Consider the following 20,852-nt stretch of genomic DNA (forward strand, 5'->3'; position numbering starts at 1 on the left):
ATTTTCTTCAAACCTTGTCTATAGCAATGTGTGAATGTGTCCCAAAACCAAGGCCTGTAAAATATTTCTGTTCAAATCCTGTCTTCATATTTTTAGCCCTTGAAATTACTAACGTTTTACAGCCTGAAAATCACATTATCTGGGAAGCAATATTTGGACATTAATTCATAGGCAGCCCAAACTTTGTAGGTTGGAAGACAAACATGTCAATATGACTGAACCATTACAAGTTTGTACAGCATGCCCTAGATTTGCAAAAAACGTGTGAAAGGACATTAAGGGTAGCATAAACTTTGAGCAAAATCTAAGAGGGTGAACCACCTTTTTTCCTGGATTTTGGAAAAAAATGACCCAGCTGCATGCCATTTGGCTCAGATGCTCCCACTCAGTGCTCCTCTGCATAGCTGTCTTACTGTATGTTATGTTAGGAACCATGAAGAGGTTAAACAAAGGTGATAAAGGTGATAATTCAGGGTTAGTGAAGTGAACCTGTCGAGTGATTTTTTTGGGGGTAATTGTCTTTACATTGACTCAGGCAGGATATATAGCAAGCAAAGTTTACTTAGACAGTGATTTGTCTGATTTTTGAAAAATAAAACTTGTGTTTTGCTTAAATATCTGATCCTTCTGCTGTTACGAAACACAATTTTGGCTGTTTATAGTATTATGTCTTTTAATGTGACAAAAACACTAAATAATAATTTTGACTATGTATTGGTATTTTACGGTGGTGTAAGGTGCGGGAAAAAGCTTTAAAATGGACCTTGAAAGTGCTTGAATTTGACCTTGGAAAAGGTGTACGAACCCTGTAAAATAGAGACCTGAACACAGGGTGAAAAGAGGAGCTGCAGCAATGTGCAGTACAACAAAAATATGGTGTTTTTTGATAATTAAACCATGTAAACCTATTCTGGTACGACCTCAAAATACAATTATGAACCTGAAAATGATCATAATATGGCCACTTTAAATAACACCAAACAACTGGTGGTAGGTAATCTGATTTAATATACTGCTTTAGTAAAAAAAAATATTACCTGGCTGACGATGGGAGCAGCAGGACGCAAAAAACGAAAATGACTGTTACACTAGTCTGGACATCTTGCCGTGCCAACGTTGCAATAAAGGTTTCCTAAATGCCATGTATATAAATTTGATGTTTTTTTGTGTAGATTTGGACTTTTATAAGTTTATTCCACTTTGTTTAAACGGCGAAGTAGAGAGGCCTCGTTCACCTGTTTGGAGCTGGCTGGTGAATGTGACATGCGTAGGCCTTGCTGGATACACCGTGACCCTTTTTGTGGATCTACTGATCGCTATGGATTGCTTTTTTTTTCGTGTCATTGGATTACGGCAAAATACAGATCTTTTTCTTAACGTGTCTTAACGTTTTATGGTGTGATTGCGCTTGGTTTCTGCATTTGGAAAGGCATCTCAACAGACTGTAGGTCAAACACTGATTGTTCACTGTTACATTTTAGTTGAATTTAAGTGTCGGGGCATTCCACCACCGTCTGTCTATTGCGTTCCAAGACAGCCGTGCCGCGATTGGATTTCATAAAGGCGAATTGTTAAATTGTTACAATGTAATTTAAAGGGGTGATAGAATGATTATATAGGGTATTTCACACTGTTCCTTATGGTCTCCTAATGGGGTATGTAACATTGGTTGGGCTGAAAATGGCCTGGTTGATATTTTATTGGCCCTTATGCATCCCTGTGTTTTCGCCCTATTTGTAACAAGAGCTTTTCTTCCAAATATGGTATGGTCATGAATATTTAGATGAGCTGCGCGCTGATTGGTTGAACGACTTGCCATACGCACATATTAGAGACGCGCGCTGATTGGTTGAGCGAATCTCCAATACACATACATTAGAGAAGCGACAGAATCTCATATTCCAGACACTGCAATGTTTCATTACCAAATTCACTTCTGAGACTTTTTTAAGCGAAAAATCAACTATATAAAGCTGAAATATGGGCCGTTTTACAAAATTTGATGGCTAATTGCAAATTTGGTAAGACGTGTCGGACTTTAGGAGCTCCACACAGTCTGACGAGAAAGCGGCAGCCTGCTGGGCTCCATACCCAGGGCAAAGTCACCCTTTGTGGATACTGCACTACGGGGCTTCGCGGCCAGCTGCCGGCATAACTATAATATATTTACGGTTTGAATTTCGTCACGACCACTTTGATTTTAAGGCATTTTATGAACGCGGTAGCGTTTTGTAGGACGAGCAGCTGCTTGCTATATGTCCCATTCATTACAATGGGGAAATACCGCAGCTAGCTAGCTACACTGTCGCCATAACTAAATTATATTTACAGTTTGAATTTCGTCACGCCACTTATATAACATCATTCCCCAATGTCTTATAAAGCTAACCGTTGTGTCCGATTTGATTTTAAGGCATTTTTATGAACGTGAGGCGTGTTTGTAGTACCAGCAGCTGCTTGCAATATGTCCCATTCATTACAATGGGGAAATACCGCAGCTAGCTAGCTACACTTTCGCCATAACTAAATTATATTTACAGTTTGAATTTCGTCACGCCACTTATATAACATCATTCCCCAATGTCTTATAAAGCTAACCGTTGTGTCCGATTTGATTTTAAGGCATTTTTATGAACGCGAGGCATCTTTGTAGGACCAGCAGCTGCTTGCTATATGTCCCATTCATTACAATGGGGAAATACCGCAGCTAGCTAGCTACACTGTCGCCATAACTAAATTATATTTACAGTTTGAATTCGAGCGCCACTTATACAACATCATTCCCCAATGTCTTATAAAGCTAACCGTTGTGTCCGATTTGATTTTAAGGCATTTTTATGAACGTGAGGCGTCTTTGTAGGACCAGCAGCTGCTTGCAATATGTCCCATTCATTACAATGGGGAAATACCGCGCAGCTAGCTAGCTACACTTCGCCATAACTAAATTATATTTACAGTTTGAATTTCGCACGCCACTTATATAACATAATTCCCCAATGTCTTATAAAGCTAACCGTTGTGTCCGGATTTGATTTTAAGGCATTTTTATGGAACGCGGTGCTTTGTAGGGACGAGCAGCTGCTTGCTATATGTCCTCATTCACTAAAATGGGGAAATATCGCAGCTTGCTCACTTCGCATAACTAAAGTATATTTACAGTTTGAATTTCGCCGCATGAATATTACAGGTTCCTCAAGGTCTTACAAAGCTTAGCTAACACTTGTCCGATTTCGGATATCAATTGAATGTATTTTTGTGAATGTCAGAGTTAGGAGGAGGCTAGCTAGCTCTCATTGATGGACTCCATCTCACCGCGGCTCTATCAATGAGAGTCACGGACAAGAGGCGTTTATTTCCCCGATTGTTTGTTTAAATAACTCAACACACATACCCATTATAAGATTAACTGGAACCTGCGGGCTGCGGTAAAAGATTGCGGGCGTAACAAGCTCACTGACACTGCGGTCAGGGTGGCGATGTAGCAACCCAGGCACCAACACCGGCACTAAACTCCGACACAAAGTCGGAGAAAATTTGCAATTAGCCATCCTTTTTCGTAAAGCGGCCCATATTTGAGCTTTATATGGTTGATTTCTCGCATAAAAAAGTTTCAGAAGTGAATTTTGTAATGGAATAGCAGAGATCTGCGTGACCTAGCTAGATTCAGAAGACTACCTGATCTCAGGTCAGTTGTGTAGCCTATGTAAATATTGGGGCGTGACTGTTCTCTTAAGGTTCCGGATTTTGAGACGCTTGCGTAAGCAACTCTGCTTTGTTGGGATTCGCCCGTTTTCAGCGGCAGTTTCAAAATATGAGATTTTCATAGTAAAGGGGTGTCAGTGGGACTTTGAGCTTCTATGTATGTCCTATTTACCCACCGAACTGTCGTTATTCAACTATGACAGGGTAAAATCGGTTTTGCATTCTATCACCCCTTTAAAATCTTCATTAAAAATAAACATATACGTTTATTTAGCATGTTTGTTTTGTCCATATGTGCTCGTGCTGTGTTCCCCAAGGGGTAGGCCAGGTCTCAGCTGCTACAATGAGTCATATTATTTTTTTTTGCCCCCCTGGCTCGAATGTCGAACTCCGCCTATGCCTCTAGAGGGCACTAGCAAAGATTCTAGAGCGAATGTGATTTCTGGCGCCAATACGTACTTTTCAAATATCCTTTCGGTCCCGGTGATTTGAAATTCTTCAAACGACAGCCTTTTCAAGGCATTTGAGAAGGAAGCAGTGGTAGCATGAAAGATCCCAAATTGACGCTCGTCTGAGAAATGGAGTTTTGGATAATGTTCAGCTTCGGGAGCTTTACCTATATGCTAAAATATACAATGACTGAGGAAGCCTAGTGACGAGTCCATAGCAACCAGTTCATGTGTTGAATTTGTTATTACCCAGTGTGCTTTGATGACTGGTCTCAATGTTTTATTGTTTTATTTCATGTGACTACTAGTTTGCTAGAGGAGTAACTTACTATTTGAAATAATGCAGTAATGCAGGAAGTGTGCATTTAGTTTCCATGCTTATTGTGTTTCCACAATAATATTAGTGAGTAAGTCTACTGAAATGGCCACCTTAACAGTGGAGTGTGATGTGTAAGATGAGAAAGCAGAGGTTAAGTCATCTCATCACCTGTACATCTTTGCCTAAGTGCAAACCAGTAGGTACAGAAGGCATCAATAAATTGTTGGGGAGGGTCATGCCTCTTTTCCCAATCATTTTGGAGGGTCATTGAAAATGTATTGCTGGCAAAGGGAGGGTCAAGTCTGGTTTGACTAAAAATCCCAAAACTCCTCTGGTGGCCCCTTAAATAAATAATGAACAGTCCATTAGAGAAGTAAAATCTGCTCTACATTTCATATTATATTCAGAGGCGTAGTGGGAAACTGCAGTTGTACATGGAAATGGTACAGTAAGGCGAATGGTGTTCAGCTGTCAAGAGTGAAATCTGTTTAGCTTAGTAACAGTGAAGTGGCTCTGGAAAGAGCTACTGCTTTCCCATCAACATTCTTCAGCTGATTGGCCATCTGTCCCGCATACTTTGAATCTGACTGAAGCTCTTTGTGTCCTGCTGTGTTCCTGTGGTTGAGTATGGGTAGACATACAGTAGCCTGGACTCAAGTGCAAAAAGATGGTAATGACAATTTAAGGAATATTTTATCGGCCCAACACACAGACACTGTGAACACTTACACATGTAATTTAACTCAAACATTATACAATAAACAGTAAAGCCAGAAGGAGACTAAGGCGAAACTGGCCAGGACATATACTGAGCTGCAAAAAATGCAATTTAAAAGGCCTATTTTTATTATTTTAACTTTATGTTTTTAACTGAAACTTGGTTAGATGGGAACAACAGTGGAGCTGTTCAAATTCTAAATCAGCCCCTCCCAACGTTAGGTCTTTGGTAGAAAATAGAGTGCAAATAAGAAAGGAGGTGGAGTTGCTGTTTTATTTAACAATGCTTTACAATGCAAGAGCATTTCAATTAAAAAATATGCTTCTTTTGATTATGTGGCTCTTCAGTTAATTTCCTCCTGTCGAGCTTTGTTATTAAATATCTACAGCCACCAAAATATTCTGCAAATTTTTTCAACGTCTTTGCTGAACTATGTTCAGCTGTATTGACTTTGACTGCATACTTATCATGGGTGCTTTCAACATCCATATTGGCAACCCCCAGGACAGCAGTGCTATCGAATTATCTTGCATTCTGGATAGCGTTGGGCTGACCCAGCATGTGTCAGAGCCCACACACAAGAAGGGTCACACTCTTGACCTAGTAATAACAAAAGGTCTCACTATTTCTAGTGTTGTGGTTACGGATGATGCCCTCTCCGACCACTCCTGTGTATTCTTTGAAATAACAATCAATGTCTGCACTAAGGTACAAACAATAATGATCACTAAGCGGTACATCACTGAAAACAACATCAAACTGTTCACTGAAACTGTCTCTGCCACTCCTGCACTCTATTCAAACTCTGTTGATGATATGGTGGATCATTTTAGCTCCAAAACTAGAAATCTTATTGATGTTCTTACCCCTGCGAAGCTCAGTTATTTCTGATAAAAAAAAAAAAGCACCATGTCGAAATGCCACACCGGTGAAGTTTCAGAAAAGAAAATGTTCAAAGCGAAATGTAGCTGGCGAAAATCAAATCTCCATATTCATTTTCATATTTATAAAGATAGTCTCTGCACTTATAACACAGTACTAAGAAATGCAAGACAATCTTTTTTCTCAGAAATGACCAAAAATATCAATAATGCACGCACCTTATTTGCAACCCCCCCCCATATCAGTAGCACCTGAACTCCTCTGCCAAATCAGTGGACAGCTTTGCCTCCTTTTTTACAGACACAAAATCCCAAAAATTACACAAGCTGTCAGTGCTTCCATATCAGGATGATCCATGTCATTCCCTCTTAAAAAAAATTATATCTACTTGATAAAATTCAATCCCACCATGCCCTAGAGGAAATCATGTTTATATGAAGTTCTTCCTCCTGCTGTCTTGATATTCTTCCCACAAGCTTCTTGAAGAATGTTTTTAACTGCATGGCATCAGACTTCCTGGAAATAGTGAATACATCTCTTCTCAGAGGCTGCTTCCCCAAAACATTGAAGACAGCAGTGTTCAAGCCTTTTTAGAAAATGTAGACACCTCAAAAATGCGGAATTATAGGCCCATATCAAATCTCCCATTTCTGGGAAAATCATAGAAAAGGCCGTTTTCAATCAACTCAGCACCTTCCTGGCACTAAATAACTTTTGATGTTTTCCAATCAGGATTTCCATCTCATCACAACACTGAGACTGCTCTTATGGAAGTACTGAATGACATCTATTTAAATACAGACAATGGAAAAATCACTGTCTTAGTTCTGTTGGGTCTCAGTGCTGCGTTTGATACAGTGGACCACAAGATACTGCTGGACGGACTAAAAAACTGGGTCGGACTCACTGGCACAGCCCTTAACTGGTTTGAATCCTATCTGCAGGATAGAGACTATTTTGTGTCAGTTGGACCTTACAAATCTGAACTAACGGCAATGCCATGTGGAGTTCCCCAAGGTTCCATTCTTGGTCCAGCCAACTTCAACATCTATATGCTCATGCTATATGCTATATGCTAGCTCACATTTAGAAAAACTCTCTTTAGTGGCCCCTCTTGTTAATTTTTCCTTTTGAGTTTTTTCCTTTTGTGTGCTTAACAAATTTGAAATATTTAAGGGGGGGGGTCTTTGCATCTCAGATTCCAATCCAACATGAAGGTTTCTTTCATTAATGTTTCATTTCACTATTTGTGTGCCTTCAGTTTTCGCAGCCGCAAGTATGGCGACAAGTTTGCTGAGAAGTTGTCCTCCATTCTGCCAAAATTCCCAACGCTGAAAAAACTAGAGTAAGATTCAAATTTCTTCTTGTCTTCTTGCTACTCTATTTCCTTTCTAACAGTCTCCACAGTTTTTTGAATCACTCTTTAATTCCTATCTAGCTTAGCAAAAGTGGAGTGGTTTAAAGGCAGGGTTGGTAATGTTTAAAAAGATTGCAAGATTTGAAAGTAGCATCTCCTCGGGGCTCAGTCTAACCCCTCCCCGTGCCCTCGGGGCTCCGACACACACACAGACGTGCACGAGCACCGTTGCGTCGCGGCTTCAGAGCAGAGCAAAGAAAGGACCGACATTTTACTCACAATTGCAAGTAACCTCAGCTGTAGCAACTTTTGCTCAATTTTCTCCTCCATTTTCCAGTAGACCTACAGTATCTCCGGGTGCGACATCGCGCTTTGAGCTCAGCCTCGTACATGGGAGGGGTCAAGTACGCGCAGTGGGGCAAGGAGGCATTTCATTGGTTCTTTCTAAGGCAGTGATTGGTAGACATTTCAACAGGATTACAGCAGCAACAGATGACGGATCTTTTTCACTCCTTTTTTTCAGAGCCCATAAGTTATTGCTGTCGGGTGTAAAGACCATTTCAAACATTATATCCTACCTGTATATATTTTTAACTGGTGAAGGTCTGAGACCGAAATGTTGTATTTTTCTAAATAAATTATTGCTTGCGTAATGGTCAGTGTGCGGGATTTTCTCTAAACTTTTTGATCTGCTACTTTTGATCATATCCTACGCACCTGCTCGACAAAAGAGGTGTGCAAAAAAAGCTTTCCTACGTTGCAAACATTATATACAAACGTGTATATTGGAAATAGTTACCAACCCTGCCTTTTCCAGAGTGTACTCACAAATCAGTGTAATTCCCTTTGAAATACTGCAAGGAATGCACCAGAATGTAGTAGAAGCAATCAAACACCCCAACAACGGTGATTGGCCGATTTTGTCTTTGTCTTCCCAAGGTTTTGTGGTGCCAGTCTGACTACCACAGGAGCAGCTAGTTTGGCCTCCGCTCTACAGAACTGTCCAAACATCACAGAAATCAAGTATGTATTGTTACGACATAATTTCACTGCTACAGCAAATTACATGTCCTCTGGCAGCTTCATTGGAGTTCCTCAGTTCTTTGGAAATGTGGGAACAGATTGTTGTGTTTCTGTCTAAATGGGGTTGCTGACTCCTGATACCTAATATAATGTTGAAATATTTTGGGTGCAGGTCTAAACTTTAACACCACACTTTTATTTTTGTGTTGCAGTCTGAGTGACAACAATCTGAAAGACGGAGGAATCAAACACATAGCTGATACTTTTACCAAACAATCAAGACTGGTCCTGGTAAAGTAAGTACATACTTCCAATTAGATGCTCATTTTAAAAACCCAGATTTTGCTGATTTTTAGCTGATTCCGTGCATAAAAAGTTCAGTGTGTGTGCTTGTTCACCTTGCAGGCTGGGTCAAAACAACAGCTCTCTGGAAGCAGTGGACTATCTCATTTGGAAAATGTCTTCATGTTTGAACATCCAGCACCTTAATGCAGAGTATGACCACACCCTGGCACACATACAGTGTCAACTTGTTGTTATGTTTGCATTATTTAACACGCTACAGTACATCCACACAGGCTCTCCATTATGGTATATATGTATGTGTTGGGTCATTTTCCACTCACTATCACACTTTCAACATGCAACGGCAATATATTGGTGCTGTCAGCATTTCTGCAGCCAAAATATCTTCTCAGTCACATGCAAAATTGAGTTTAGAAACTTACTTTAGAGACCTCAAAGGAATTAAGTAAAAGGACATCACAAAGTAAACTTGTTATATATAACTGTTATACAGTATTGCTTTTTGTTTTGTTTTTGCAGTGGGAAGAAGGAATTGACTGTAACTTTCTTCCAAAACTCTGATTTGAACCGGTGAGTTTAATGGATGGACATAATGAGTAAATACAAACCAGTAATTCAATGTCAATGAATAACATCCTTATCAAATGAATACTGCACATACTGAAATTCTGTTATGTATTCCCCTCTGCAGCCATATAACTAAATCTGAGCCAACAATCAGGTAAGGCTATAGATGATAACACTCTTATCAAATGTTGACCACTGCCAGATCTTTACGAACATAGACAGTTTCCTTGAAGTTTCCTCCTTTAAACAAGGCGCTTGTACCTTGACCTTTTTTTTTAACAACTTAATCTGATTCTGTGACGTAACTACTGCCTGACAGAAGCTATTTAAGTTTAATTCATGTGCAGATTCCTTTGAATTTGAAACAATTATGGTTTTAATCTTGAATTTGAAACAATAATGTTTTTAATCTTTCCAGCTTGTTGAACCAGACATGGAGCAAGCCTAAGATGCAAAAACTTGCAAAGTCACTGGCACGTTGCCCCGCCTTGTCAGTCCTGGAGTAAGTAACCCTAAATACACTTCTTTTTAAATTTACGATACCCCCAATGATACATTAACATACCAAAACAGAATAATTCAGTACTAAATACAATAACAATAGCCATTTTTTGACTTATTGTGTAATCCTGGCTTAGCTATCTTTACAAAAGATAATAAGTGTAAAAAAAGTAAGTGTAAGTAGTTGGTAGAAGTTATTTTTTTTTTATATTAGCCAGCACCTGTCCTTTTGCTATCAGAACTCGGTTCTGACATTTAGCATATTTTCATCAAACAGTCGGCACTATAGTTTGGCACTGCTGGTCAGAGTGGATATTGTGTGTGTGTGTGTGTGTGTGTGTGTGTGTGTGTGTGTGTGTGTGTGTGTGTGTGTGTGTGTGTGTGTGTGTGTGTGTGTGTGTGTGTGTGTGTGATCGTGTGATCGTGTGATCTTTTGCGCGTTTATATTTTCTACCTATGTCGTGCCCTTTTTTGTCTCTGACATTATTTTAACCCAACATTCTGGTCTATCAGTCTGTCCAGTAACTGTTTAGGCAACAAAGGATTGAAGAAACTGTTGGACATCCTGCCTTGTCTTAGTAACATCCAGGAAGTAAAGTAAGACTCTCACACACACACATGACAATAAAAGATACATACAAAACTATTAAAAAACATCAGAAACTTTACTGGTGAACTTTATAGCAAACCCCCCATATAAGTTGTTTTTTATGATATGCATTTTGATGATTTTTTTTTATTGAGGAAGTGTTTTGAAAAAAGAAGGATGAGACTCGGTGTTGTGTTACGCCGAGCTGATCTAATATTGGTTATCTGGCAAAAGCATGACTGTGATTTTCTCACCCAACAGGCTCCAAACAAAATGAGTCAGCGCTGGCAGCTACTGTGTTTACCCCGGGGCATTACTCATTATAAATGGCTTGTTTAGAGCTAAAAATAGTCCTTCCCCTTGGCTCATTGTTTTTGTGTGTTTTTCAGCGCCAGTAACAATGGCATTGGCATGGAAGGAGCGGTAATGCTGGCTGGTGCATTGTGTTCCCATAACAACTTAACACAAATTCACATCAGGTATTCTTTGTTGTACTGTTTAGGCTTTTAATGATTTTTTTAGAGCAGCAACAGAGTGAGCACATTTTCACCAACTTGGCGAGCTGCCAGTTAGAACTGCAACAGCTGCTTAACAGCTCATTTGTGTCTGTTTATAAAGTAGTATAAAGTATAAATGCCATAGAAATTGGCATATAGATCAATTGATTGGGGAGACAGTGGTCTTGTTAACTATATACTGTTGTTAACATGTGCAGATTGTTAACCTTATAGTGTCCTGTTGGTTTTACAGCCATGGAGAAAGAGAGCAGGTGATTCTGAAGTTCGGCCCTGACGAAAGGTAGAAAAGCTGCATCTGTGAAATCCTCCACACATCTGGAGACCTCTGTCTGCATTTTAATGTGTCAAGTAATGAGCTTATTCTATGTTCTTTTTGTAGGGATGACAAACAGCAGCTAAAAATGTTCAGGTACAGTAAGCCGATAAAGAGTTTAAAGGGGTGATAGAATGATTATATAGGGTATTTCACACTGTTCCTTATGGTCTCCTAATGGGGTATGTAACATTGGTTGGGCTGAAAATGGCCTGGTTGATATTTTATTGGCCCTTATACATCCCTGTGTTTTGGCCCTATTTGTAACAAGAGCTTTTCTTCCAAATATGGTATGGTCATGAATATTTAGATGAGCTGCGCGCTGATTGGTTGAGCGACTTGCCATACGCACACATTAGAGACGCGCGCTGATTGGTTGAGCGAATCCCCAATACACATACATTAGAGAAGCGACAGAATCTCATATTCCAGACACTGCAATATTTCATTACCAAATTCATTTCTGAGACTTTTTTAAGCGAGAAATCAACTATATAAAGCTGAAATATGGGCCGTTTTACAAAAATTGATGGCTAATTGCAAATTTGGTAAGACGTGTCGGACTTTAGGAGCTCCACACAGTCTGACGAGAAAGCGGCAGCCTGCTGGACTCCATACCCAGGGCAAAGTCACCCTTTGTGGATACTGCACTACGAGGCTCCGCGGCCAGTACTACTATAATATATTTACGGTTTGAATTTCGTCACGCCACTTATATAACATCATTCCCCAGTGTCTTATAAAGCTAACCGTTGTGTCCGATTTGATTTTAAGGCATTTTATGAACGCGAGGCGTCTTTGTAGGACGAGCAGCTGCTTGCTATATGTCCCATTCATTACAATGGGGAAATACCGCAGCTAGCTAGCTACACTTTCGCCATAATTAAATTATATTTACAGTTTGAATTTCGTCACGCCACTTATATAACATCATTCCCCAATGTCTTGTAAAGCTAACAGTTGTGTCCGATTTGATTTTAAGGCATTTTTATGAACGCGAGGCGTCTTTGTAGGACGGGCAGCTGCTTGCTATATGTCCCATTCATTACAATGGGGAAATACCGCAGCTAGCTAGCTACACTGTCGCCATAACTAAATTATATTTAGCTACAGTTTGAATTTCGTCACGCCACTTATATAACATCATTCCCCAATGTCTTATAAAGCTAACCGTTGTGTCCGATTTGATTTTAAGGCATTTTTATGAACGCGAGGCGTCTTTGTAGGACCAGCAGCTGCTTGCTATATGTCCCATTCATTACAATGGGGAAATACCGTAGCTAGCTAGCTACACTGTCGCCATAACTAAATTATATTTAGCTACAGTTTGAATTTTGTCACGCCACTTATATAACATCATTCCCCAATGTCTTATAAAGCTAACCGTTGTGTCCGATTTGATTTTAAGGCATTTTTATGAACGCAAGGCGTCTTTATAGGACGAGCAGCTGCTAGCGATATGTCCCATTCATTACAATGGGGAAATATCGCAGCTTGCTCACTTTCGCATAACTAAAGTATAGTTACAGTTTGAATTTTGTCACAGCATGAATATTACAGGTTCCTCAAGGTCTTACAAAGCTTAGCTAACACTTGTCCGATTTCGGATTTCAATTGAATGTATTTTTGTGAATGTCAGAGTTAGGAGGAGGCTAGCTAGCTCTCATTGATGGACTCCATCTCACCGCGGCTCTATCAATGAGACTCGCGGACAAGTGGCGTTTATTTCCCCGATTGTTTGTTTAAATAACTCAACACACATACCCATTATAAGATTTACTGGAACCTGCGGGGGCGGTAAAAGATTGCGTATGGCGTCATTGTGACACTGTGGTCAGGGCGGCGATTTGGCAACCCAGGCAGCACCAACATCGGCACTAAACTCCGACACACAGTCGGAGAAAATTTGCAATTAGCCATCCATTTTCGTAAAGAGGCCCATATTTGAGCTTTATATGGTTGATTTCTCGCATAAAAAAGTTTCAGAAGTGAATTCTGTAATGGAATAGCAGAGATCTGCGTGACCTAGCTAGATTCAGAAAACTACCTGATCTCAGGTCAGTTGTGTAGCCTATGTAAATATTGGGGCGTGACCGTTCTCTTAATACACCCATGGGCTGACAAAGGTTCCGGTTTTTGGGAGGTTGACGTCAACTTCCAGCTTTGTTGAGATTCGCCTGTTTTCAGCGGCAGTTTCAAAATATGAGATTTTCATAGTAAAGGGGTGTCAATGGGATTTTGAGCTTCTATGTATGTCCTATTTACCCACCAAACTGTCGTTATTCAACTATGACAGGGTAAAATCGGTTTTGCATTCTATCACCCCTTTAAAGGAAAGGCCCACAGTTGACAGTCATTACTTTGAAATTAAAATAGAAAATAACCATCCTTTTTAATGCTGCAGGATAAACAACAGCAGCCTCACGCCATCGGACACAACCCAAATCTGTGGACGACTGGTCCAGTGTCGCTCCCAATTTGAGTTAGAGTGAGTTTGATTGTTTTGATTGTATATCCACACTTTATTATTTCATGATTTTGACCAAACAGGTAAACGGTAATATACTTTTATGTTGTGTCAGTTTGTCTCACAGCTCATTGCCAGACGAGGCTATTGAGAATCTGGTGAAGGTCCTGCCGAAGATGGCATCACTGCAGAGACTCAAGTAAGACGTACACACATGCATGAATAATTGAGTGTGGACAATTACAATTACAGCGGAGCAGTCGTTGGCAAGAAGATTCTTGTTCTCAGGCTCCCTCCAACAAGGCTATTACAAAATGTATAAAAAACACAGTAAAAGTGGAGAATTTAAGACATAAAACAAGACAATATCTGCTTTAGCGCAGAAGTTAAAAAATAAGAATAAAATAGAATATATATATATATATATACAGTATATTAAATAGAATATAATAGAACACAATATATTATTGTGGTAGATGCAAATAATAGTAATAGTAATAATAATAATCAATGTATTTATATAGCACCTTTAAAAACCAAGTTTACAAAGTGCTTTGGCAGACAAAGCAAGGCAAAAGCAGGATATCCAGAGGTCAATAAAACAACAGACAGCTAAACTGTGGGGCCAAAAAATTATCAAAGACAAAATTGGGTAAATAAAAACCATAAGACAAAAGACGCAAAACATTGTAGAGAGTAGATAAATAATAAGCACATAAATATAAGTAATACAAAAAAAGCAAGCAACTCTATAAAGATAGGTTTTGAGAAGTGATTTAAAAGAGTATAATGATTCTGCGAGCCTTATCTCCTCCGACAGGTCGTTTCAAAGCCAAGGCGCCCTGATGGCACGGTCACCTTTAGATTCAAGCCTAGACTTTGGAACCCAGCCAAGGATCTAAGGCTGCAAACTGGCTCATATGGGGTCAACATCTCTTCTATGCAGCTAGGATCTAGACCCAGACGAGCTTTAAAAGTGATCAGTAACATCTTACAATCACCTCTAAAATGAGCAGGGAGCCAATGGAGCGAAGCCACGATTGGGGTGATGTTATGTCCTCTGTTAAAGCAACACTAGAGAACTTTTCCCACTTCGGTCCCCCTACAGGTTGGAAGCGGAATTGTACATTACATTACATTATGCAAGTTTGCCTGATCCGGTAGCGCAAGCTGTAGTTCCAATGAGACAACCTGTAGGGGGACCAAAGCGGGAAAAGTTCTTGCTGCATTCTGAACCAGTTGTAGGTGAGAGAGGGACCTTTGGTTGATGGCAGAAAGGAGAGCATAATGAAAACACGAATGACTTTTTCCAGGTCGGGAGTGTGAAAGCATGGGTTTGATTCTGGAGATGGTAATACATACATGATGGTAAAATATACATGTACACTGCAGTGCGTGCAGGTATAAACAGATAGTAGGAATTGTTTAAGGTAAAGTGTCCCAGTGCGGTGTGAGTAAAGTGTCGTAGTGATGACCTCAAGAGTTCAGCAGTCTTATTGCAGATACACAGATCATAGAAATATACACAAAGATGCAAAAACAAAATCACATGTATGTATGAATATTTAAAATTGTACTGATATGCAAATAAGTAAGGAAGTAAGTAAGTAAAGTTCATTTGTTATAGCACTTACTGTATCACAGACTGAGTCACAAAGTGCTTCAGAGGCAAAATAAATACATACATTAAAACAGATCAATTGTCAATAAAAAGCACAATAAATCACAGTAAAACACAAAAGCATAAATAGTAAATAATACAGTCAGCAATGTGGTTAAGTGAACACCTTACTAAAAAGAGGCGTCTTTAGCTGTTTTTATTTTTTTAAAGATTTCAACAGATGCAGTCACCTCTTAAAACGTGTGGCAAAGCATTCCAGTCTAGGAGCGATTGTTTCAAAAGCTCTGTCACCTTTTGTTATCAGCTTAGTACGAGGAACAGCCAGTAAGCCCTGATCTGAGGACCTCAAAGATCTGCTGACAACATAAAGGTGCAGCAGATCACTGATGTAAGCCGGTGCCTGACCATTGATGGCTCCGTAGGTAATTACAACAATCTTGAAGAAACTGGATCCTGAATTTAACCTGTAGCCAGTGCAAAGAGGCCAGGATAGGGGTAATGTGACATGACCTCCCAGACCTTGTCAGCAACCTAGCAGCAGCATTTTTGGACCAATTGTAAACGATCTACAGGCGATTTAGTGAGGCAAGTAAAAAGAGAATTACAGTAATCCAAACGCAAAGAAACAAAGGCATGTATAACCATTTCGAACTCAGCGAAGGATACAACACGCCTGAGTTTTGCATGTGTGTGTGTGTTATTAAGATAGATTTAGAAACATATATAGAGGCATTGTCCAGAAATGAGTCCTGTTGTGCAAATGTTATTTTATAGATATAGGTAGCATACACACAGAGATGAGTCCAGAAATAAATAGGTACAACAATTATATTGATGTGGAAATATGCTGCAGTGAGTACAAAACCAAGCAAAGTGCCACTTCACCAGTGTGACATGGCAAACATCATGTGGTAGTTTAACAGAGCATGAGTCGTCAATAATGATACTACATTACAAGGTTTTTCTTCATTGGTTCATTTTTCAGCACCGGAGGTTGCCGCTTGTTTTGAACCCAGCATATATTTGTTGTAATATTATCAATGACCACTTTCTCATTTAGCATGAATCAACCCTATCCTCTTTCTCTCCAGTGTCAGCCACAGCATCACATCCACAGCTGGAGCCCTGATGTTGGTCAGATGTTTGACTGTCAGTCAGCGAGTCACATCAGTGGAGATCACGTAGGATTTTTTAATGCTCTTTTCTGCATCCAGGCAGTGTGTTCTTTGGCTACACTTAATATCAGTAATTCTATTTAATACAGTATGCCCCTGCAATAACTTTAAATACTGCTTCTAACTCTTCTTCAGGCCTCCGATTGAATCCTTCATTCATTTTGACAGTGTGAAAACTGAACAAGCCAGATGCAGGTTTGTGATTTATTTATTTTTTTGTTTGTCTACTGGTATAAGGGTGTTTGCTTTTCAGACTGCTCAGTCTGTCACTTATCCAAGCATTCATTGCACATACTGTACACTATATCAACTCTAACTACTTCTAGTGTCTCTTTAAGTCTGACTGCCATTGTATGTGGTTCAGTATAAAAAAAAAAGATCATAGAACTCTGCCAGCACTGTTAGAAAGTGCTGTCTACCATAACTGAAGATGGAACTTGGCAGCAAATTTACAATTTCTCAAACTGTGAATTAGTTGAGAACATTTTCCCTTTTTTTTATTTTTATTTTATTCCCTATGTTTTCCCCATTTTAAGTGTTAAAACACAAAAACTGCTAAAACTGAAAAAAATATACAACTTTTTAGAGCAGCACACATAATGTCAACCACAGTTGCCAAAAAGAAGAAATTGATAAAAGAAAAACTGGAAGTAATTGATTATCAGTTTGAAGTACATGTGCTATGAGAGCTGTTTACTCTGCATGTTGTGTGACCTTATATTTCTTCTTAAGTACGTTTTCAGCAAAAAGAAAATTGTGAACACACCATAACTGTCTGTGACTTCCTATCTAATGTGTTGTTGGTCTGTATCTCTCTGTCTGACTGACTGTGTGTGTGCTCACAGGTTAACTCATTGTAGCCTGAACGGTGAAAACTTGGAAAGGCTGCTCGAGATCCTACAGCAGGGTCCCCAACTGTCTGACCTGAAGTATGAGCCACAAACAAACCCAGTCTTCTTACTTATACATTATTAGTGAACACCCATATACTGTACATACTAACCGGAACCGGTACTTATTAACACAATATTTATTTCTTTTGACTGCAGTTTATCGAGCAATCAACTGGAAGATGAAGGAGTGAAGTGTTTTCTGGATTCTCTACAAAAGCTCAAAATCACCAGATATGTGAAGTAAGATTTTAATATTGATGTTTACCATTTTCAGTTCTATATTCATTTGTACCCACCTTATAAAACAAAAATAACAGTGATTTAATGGAGGGCTTGTTAAAAATAGAAAAGACGAGAATTTCAGTTAATCCTTGTTACCAAAATTTTTTTTTAATACATTTGTATTTCACTTCAATGATCTATTTTATGTAGACATGCAGCTAGGCCTGTTGTGTAGAATACTACAAAATGATACAGAGTAAATAATGTACTTAATAGATTAGGCATATTTCAATAAGAATATAGGTCACATATACTATCAAATCAAATGGGTTTAACATAGAATAATACTTTCCTGGTCTTTAATGTGTCTTCATCCACAGTTTGAGCAACAACGGTCTGAGCCAGCGGGGGCTGTTGGATGTGGCCAGCACACTGTGCACCTGTAACAACGTCTCCAGTGTCGAAGTCAGGTAAGTCTGAGCATTGTGGAAATGAATGAACAAAGGTCCTAGAAAAATAGCAATTTAATAGGGGTGTTGGGGGTGGGGGAATCCATGCAGCATAGTATCGTGATATTTTCCGTGGCATGACTGTAAACGATACGCAGACACCAAGTATCAATCTATTACTATATACTGTATGTGGTGGTCAGTTTGTCTGCCTGACAATCCCATTTTGCAGCAATACAATTGAAGCGAAACAGAGAAATGTATCTTTTTAGATAAAACAGATGTGGAAGAACAGAATTTTCCTTTTGGGGAAAATCGCAATAATATCGTATCATGACATAAGTATCGTGATGATATCGTATCGTGAGGCCTCTGGTGATTCCCACCCCTACAATTTAACCGATTGTTGAAAGCATGAAAAACTGAAAGAATTAACTGTCGGTCTCTTTGTCCATGGACTCAACCTTCTGATGTCTGCTGCTAGTTTGGGAGCAGAGGAGAGGTGTCTCATCTGGTTTACACAATGTGAAGGTTGTGTAAAAACACTGAGGTAGGACAAGATTACAAGAGTACTAGTAACTAGCAGCTCCTACAGTAGCAAGCATTGACATATGGAAACAAACAGGAAGTGGCAAAGATCAAATTCAAAGAGGCTTTATTAGCATGGCCATACATACATATACATACAGACATATAGTATTGCTAAAGCACATAGTACAACAGGTACACATACACATATACATAATTTTTTTTAGGATGCAGACAATAAAACATGTCAACATTTGTGCAAAAGCACGTCAATAATATTTAATAGCAGCAAGAACATACTGTAACTGATGGATATTAGCAACAACATGACGAGTGTGCATGTGTGTGCGTGTGTGTGTGTGTGTGGGGGGGGCATTCTGTGACTGTAGCTCTCTGTGTGCTCTCTGAACAGGATTGGCATTTTGTTGATGTTGGTAATTTGGTCAAATTTGGGATGTTTGTGTTTAAATTTAGGGAAATATTAAGTTAGCTAAATATTTATTTAACTAACCCTGGCTGGAGTTGCATGCATTCTGAAAAAAATAGTTCAGTGTCAGCCAAAACAAGCAAAAATCGTCACCATATGTTATCATCGCACGGTGGCGCAACTAATGCTAAAATATGTCAGAGCAACACCACTGTTTGATTGTTTAACACTCTTAACAGACAGCTATAGGGCTCTCTGTTTGTTGTCTGACGAGGTAGTTCAAAGGTGTCAGTGCCTATTGCATCCATCAGTTAGGCAGTATATACTGTACCTTTGAAAAGTCCTCTTGTATTGAGTTTTTCTTTGTTTGTTCTCTCCTCCACCCTTATCTTTTCTGCATCCCTGCCAGTGTCAGCGAGAGCAGTTTGGAACATGACCATCTGGTCAGATTAGCAGAGATCATGTCTACCTGTACCAGTCTGACCAAACTGGAGTAAGTACACCTCCATCTTGAGACCATCTTCTACTTTCTTAAAAGTTTAGCTAAAGTTCAATATTCACATGTAACCGATAAACTTATCAAGGAGCATTATAATATGAGACCATCAAAACTGCTCCATATTCCTATGCAAGGATGACATATGGATATGAAATGCTAGTGTTTTTCTTTTAATAAGCATGGAACATTGAACAGTCAAACACAGAACATTTATCACAAAAGCTAAAGTTAGAATAATAAAAAAGAATAAAAAATAAAAAAATATTAGTACTTTCCTGTAAACTGACATTTCTGATATGCCTCAGTTCAATAGCAGCATCTACATATTTCACCTTCTACAATATGTAATACAAAATAAATGAAAAATCCACTGAAAATAGGAAACAATCTGGGATATGTAACATTATTCCAGCATTTATCTTGTGAAAAAACAGTAAATATAATAATAAAAAGAGGAATAAAAAATGTTACACCAAACATTGAACAAAATATTGCACATTCGATTAATCGCGGTCCTCACAATTAGCTAATCGCATTTAAAAATCATCTCTACAGCTTCAGCTTATGAGGAATTATTTTAAAATGTAATTGCTTTAATGAAAATTCTTTGTCTTATGAAACCCTCTCAAAACTCCTGAAGACTTACAATTTGAAACCAGATTTAAACAGACTAAATGTATATAAAATGTAGTTTTTTTTAATGCATTTTTTTTTTTTTTACTAATTTAATGTGAGTATATATGAATAGAAATCGCTCAGAAGGACATCTACTGATTAAAGTGTCTCAGGTTGCCCAGTGTTTATTTAATTACTGTTTGGTTCACAGATTCAAGAACAATTTGCTGCAGTCGGATTGGATTGAAGGCTTTGTGAAACTGTTAAACAGCAGTCAGAGGGGATTCAGTGTCAGGTAAGAAGTAGTCTATATCCACGACGTTCCACTTCAGAGTTGCATTTAAACTCCGGTGGATTTATGAGGACTATGATTAGCTGCTCCTCAGATCTCTGCAGGGTAAATCCAGACAGCTACCTAGACTATCTGTCCAATCTGAGTTTTCTGTTGCATGACTGAAACAACTTTTGAATGTATATACAGTGTTGCCAATAGCAATAGTAGCTAGCTCTAGCTCCAAAAGTCGCTAAAAGTAGCTAGATGACATCATACGCTCATTGGCATATGTGTGAAGTCATTACGCAATAATTTCCATAAAGCCTAAAGTCCTTGTGTCAGCAGATAGAAAGACATAGAAATCTTTAGCCAAATAATCACAAACTCACTACAGGAATTAAATTATAATTATTATTTAGGTAGCCTATATTTGAAGTA

The 20,852-nt window shown here is 38.9% G+C and overlaps 1 protein-coding gene across 2 annotated transcripts in view; it reads left to right on the forward strand.

The window, feature by feature from the left end:
* Positions 1-20,852, forward strand: part of nlrc5 (NLR family, CARD domain containing 5) — a 71,530-nt gene that overhangs the window by 34,030 nt on the left and 16,648 nt on the right. For both annotated transcript variants that reach the window (XM_039808010.1, XM_039808011.1), the window contains exons 13-33: positions 7,332-7,415; positions 8,367-8,450; positions 8,663-8,746; positions 8,856-8,945; positions 9,276-9,326; positions 9,448-9,477; positions 9,742-9,825; positions 10,338-10,421; positions 10,803-10,892; positions 11,164-11,211; positions 11,311-11,340; positions 13,649-13,732; positions 13,827-13,910; positions 16,424-16,513; positions 16,643-16,702; positions 17,353-17,436; positions 17,557-17,640; positions 18,003-18,092; positions 18,556-18,621; positions 19,436-19,519; positions 20,352-20,435. In XM_039808010.1, the coding sequence (XP_039663944.1) occupies positions 7,332-7,415; positions 8,367-8,450; positions 8,663-8,746; positions 8,856-8,945; positions 9,276-9,326; positions 9,448-9,477; positions 9,742-9,825; positions 10,338-10,421; positions 10,803-10,892; positions 11,164-11,211; positions 11,311-11,340; positions 13,649-13,732; positions 13,827-13,910; positions 16,424-16,513; positions 16,643-16,702; positions 17,353-17,436; positions 17,557-17,640; positions 18,003-18,092; positions 18,556-18,621; positions 19,436-19,519; positions 20,352-20,435 (1,569 nt within the window). The remainder of the gene's footprint in view (positions 1-7,331; positions 7,416-8,366; positions 8,451-8,662; positions 8,747-8,855; positions 8,946-9,275; positions 9,327-9,447; positions 9,478-9,741; positions 9,826-10,337; positions 10,422-10,802; positions 10,893-11,163; positions 11,212-11,310; positions 11,341-13,648; positions 13,733-13,826; positions 13,911-16,423; positions 16,514-16,642; positions 16,703-17,352; positions 17,437-17,556; positions 17,641-18,002; positions 18,093-18,555; positions 18,622-19,435; positions 19,520-20,351; positions 20,436-20,852) is intronic.

Source organism: Perca fluviatilis, chromosome 8 (genome assembly GCF_010015445.1).
Source record: "Perca fluviatilis chromosome 8, GENO_Pfluv_1.0, whole genome shotgun sequence".
Classification (NCBI taxonomy): Eukaryota; Metazoa; Chordata; class Actinopteri; order Perciformes; family Percidae; genus Perca; species Perca fluviatilis.